Source organism: Geospiza fortis, unplaced genomic scaffold (assembly GCF_000277835.1).
Source record: "Geospiza fortis unplaced genomic scaffold, GeoFor_1.0 scaffold114, whole genome shotgun sequence".
Lineage (NCBI taxonomy): Eukaryota > Metazoa > Chordata > Aves > Passeriformes > Thraupidae > Geospiza > Geospiza fortis.
The window spans coordinates 2,225,893-2,228,757 of NW_005054383.1; the positions used below are offsets into that span (position 1 = coordinate 2,225,893).

The 2,865-nt window shown below is 65.4% G+C and overlaps 1 protein-coding gene across 1 annotated transcript in view; it reads left to right on the forward strand.

The window, feature by feature from the left end:
- LOC102042812 (coronin-7) overlaps positions 1-2,620 on the forward strand; it is a 36,068-nt gene extending 33,448 nt beyond the window's left edge. The window contains exons 23-26 of the mRNA XM_031060437.1: positions 370-505; positions 1,070-1,209; positions 1,599-1,664; positions 1,875-2,620. Coding sequence (XP_030916297.1) covers positions 370-505; positions 1,070-1,209; positions 1,599-1,664; positions 1,875-1,961 — 429 coding nt within the window. The 3' untranslated portion in view covers positions 1,962-2,620. The remainder of the gene's footprint in view (positions 1-369; positions 506-1,069; positions 1,210-1,598; positions 1,665-1,874) is intronic.
- Positions 2,621-2,865: the final 245 nt, after the last annotated feature.

The window sequence follows — 2,865 nt, forward strand, 5'->3', positions numbered from 1 at the left end:
CAGGGCCCGGGCAGGGGCAGCGGGATCGGGAGTGTGCTAAGCAGCTGGTTCCGGGAGAGCCAGGGCCACTGGAGAGGGGACAGGGACAGGGGAAGGGGTCACAGGACCAGGGAAGGGGGAAGAAGTCGTGGGGAGGGGGGACAGGGACGGAGAAGAGGGGAGCAGGGACAGGGAGGGGGTGAGAGGACCAGCGGAGAGGGGACAGGGCATGGGGACAAGGGACAGAGACAGGGGAGAGGGGAGGGGGCCTGGGGAAGGTATCACAGGGCCTGGGTGGGGGGACAGGGACAGAGAAGGGGGGACAGGGCCAGGTAGGGCCATGACAGAAATCAGATGGGATCAGAGCAGCCCCCCGGGGGATGGGGAGAGGTGACAGGGCAAAGGAGCCGTGGTGGCTGTGACAGCAGGCTGTCCCTGCAGGCCAAGTACCTGGCACAGATCATCCTGGTGGGGGCCCAGGTGGTGGGACGGGCCTTCATGCGGGCGCTGCGCCAGGAGTTTGCAGGTAGGAGCTGGGATGCTGCCCCACGAGCTCCGTGTGCCCACGCTGCCCTGCCGGGCACTGCTCCCCATCCCCACCCTTCCCTGGGCACCCCAGGGCTGGGCCTGCAGGGGACACTGCCAGGTTGTCACAGGGCACCGTCCTGGCCCTGGCACTGCTGCCAGGCTCCCAGAGATCCCCTGGGGGGATGCTGCACGAGCTCCGTGTGCCCACGCTGCCCTGCCGGGCACTGCTCCCCATCCCCACCCTTCCCTGGGCACCCCAGGGCTGGGCCTGCAGGGGACACTGCCAGGTTGTCACAGGGCACCGTCCTGGCCCTGGCACTGCTGCCAGGCTCCCAGAGATCCCGGCACCCCGAAGGGCAGCGTGGGACAATCCCTGGGCTGTGATCCTGCCTTGCCTGCTCCCTGCCACCTCCCTGGCACTGGGACGGCATCCAGATGGCCCCGGGGTGGCTGGGGGGGACAGCGGGGGACACAGGGCTCTGGGCACCTGGAAGTGCTCAGGCTTTGCTGCCTGAGGCCCGGGTGGCCGGGCTGGCAGGGGCCTGAGGTCGCGTGTCCCCAGCGAGCCAGGCCGCGGCCGATGCGCGGGGCCGAGCCGAGAGGCCCCAGTCTGCTGCTGCCTCCAGGATCATCGGCATCAGCCTCCAGGAAGCCCAGCAGATCCTCAACGTCTCCAGCCTCAACCCTGAGGAGATCCAGAAGGTAGAGGCTTCCCTGGAGCCAGGGAGGGGTGGTGCTGGCAGGCCTGGCCTCTCCAGGGGTGCTGCTGTGCACGGGGGTGGCAGCTGGTCCTCCGTGCTGTCTTGGGCCCAGTTAATCACAGCTTGAGGATTTTGAGGATTCCCTGCCCCAGCTGGAGCAGCCCTCCAGGCTTGGCCTCTGCGTCTGCCCAGCGGGGCTGCTCAGGGAGGGAATGTGGGAGCTCTGGAGGTGCCCTGCTGGGAACATGGCAGCTCCCAAGGGGTGTCAGGCAGAGCCAGCCGTGTCCCAGGATCACTCTTCAGCAGTCTCTGGGGAGTGGGAGGCACCAGAGTTTGGGAGTGGGAATGGCAAGGCTGGAGGTGCCTCTGACCCAGAGCTTCTCTCAGCAGAACTACGACCACTTGTTCAAGGTGAACGATAAATCAGTGGGAGGCTCCTTCTACCTGCAGTCCAAGGTGAGCGCCAGGAGGGGCAGGGAGGGGCTGCACCTTCCTTCCCCTGCCTGGGCTTGGGACAGCAGGGCCTGGATATACCCTTGGATGAGGCAGGGAGGGGAGGGAGCATCCCGTCCCTGGGTGTCCCCCCATCCCTGGGTGTCCCCCTATCCCTGAGTGTCCCCCCATCCCTGGGTGTCCCCCTATCCCTGGTGTCCCCCTGTGGCACAGGTGGTGCGAGCCAAGGAGCGGCTGGACGAGGAGCTGCGCATCCAGGCCAAGGGTGACAAGGACAAGGGGCGGAAAGCTGAGACGTGACTGCTGCCACCCCTGCCCTCCGTGCCCCTCACCCTTAACTTATAGGTAGCCAATAAACACCGTGTCCTCCAGCACCTGGCCTGGCTGCTCCACACCCGGGGAGGGAGCGGGGTCCTGCCTGCCCAGCGCTGCCCTGCAGGGATTGGCCCCTGCGAGGGGCTGTGCTCACCCAGGGGAGGAGGAGGAGGCAGCTGGGGAAGAAGGGGTGTCCCCAGGGCAGTGGGGCTGCCAGGGCTCAAATGGCACTGGGGGAGGCTGCAGGAGCTATTTTTGGCGGGGAAGTTGGATGCTCTTGGATGGAGTGCACCTCTGGCTCCATACCCTGGCAGTGCTGTGCCGTCACCTCCTCCCAGTGTGGATGGCTGCTGGCTCGGGGTGAGGGGCTGTGAGGGGACACCCCGTGGCTGTCCCCACCTGCAGCTCACCCCCCAGATGCTGGCAGGGTTTCTGTGGTGCTGAGGCTGCCTGAGCAGGAGCGTGGGGACACGGCTGGGGGTCAGGCAGGGCCAGCCGGGCCCCCAAGGTCACACCCGTCCCTCCCCCTGCACCCCTCAGTCCCCATGGCGGGCTCCTTGCCGTTGGCACCACGGACTGAAACAGGAACTTAATTCAACTTCACTTTATTGTTTTCTTAATAAACTTCCTCTCCCCTGGACGAATATAGTGTTACAGTCGTTAGCTTATCTCGTACTTGTGCAGTCCTTACACGCTACGCTAACAGCGATGGAGCCCAACAGGAGGAAAATAAAAACAACCCAGAAACTACGATAGAAAGGCACTTCGAGACCGTTAAAATACTGATGTCCTGGAATGTGCAACAACAAACCGATGAGGAGCGAGGAGACGTTTCACCGGCCGGGGCGGCCTGGTCGAGGGCCCGCAGCCATGCTGGGCTGGGGCAGCG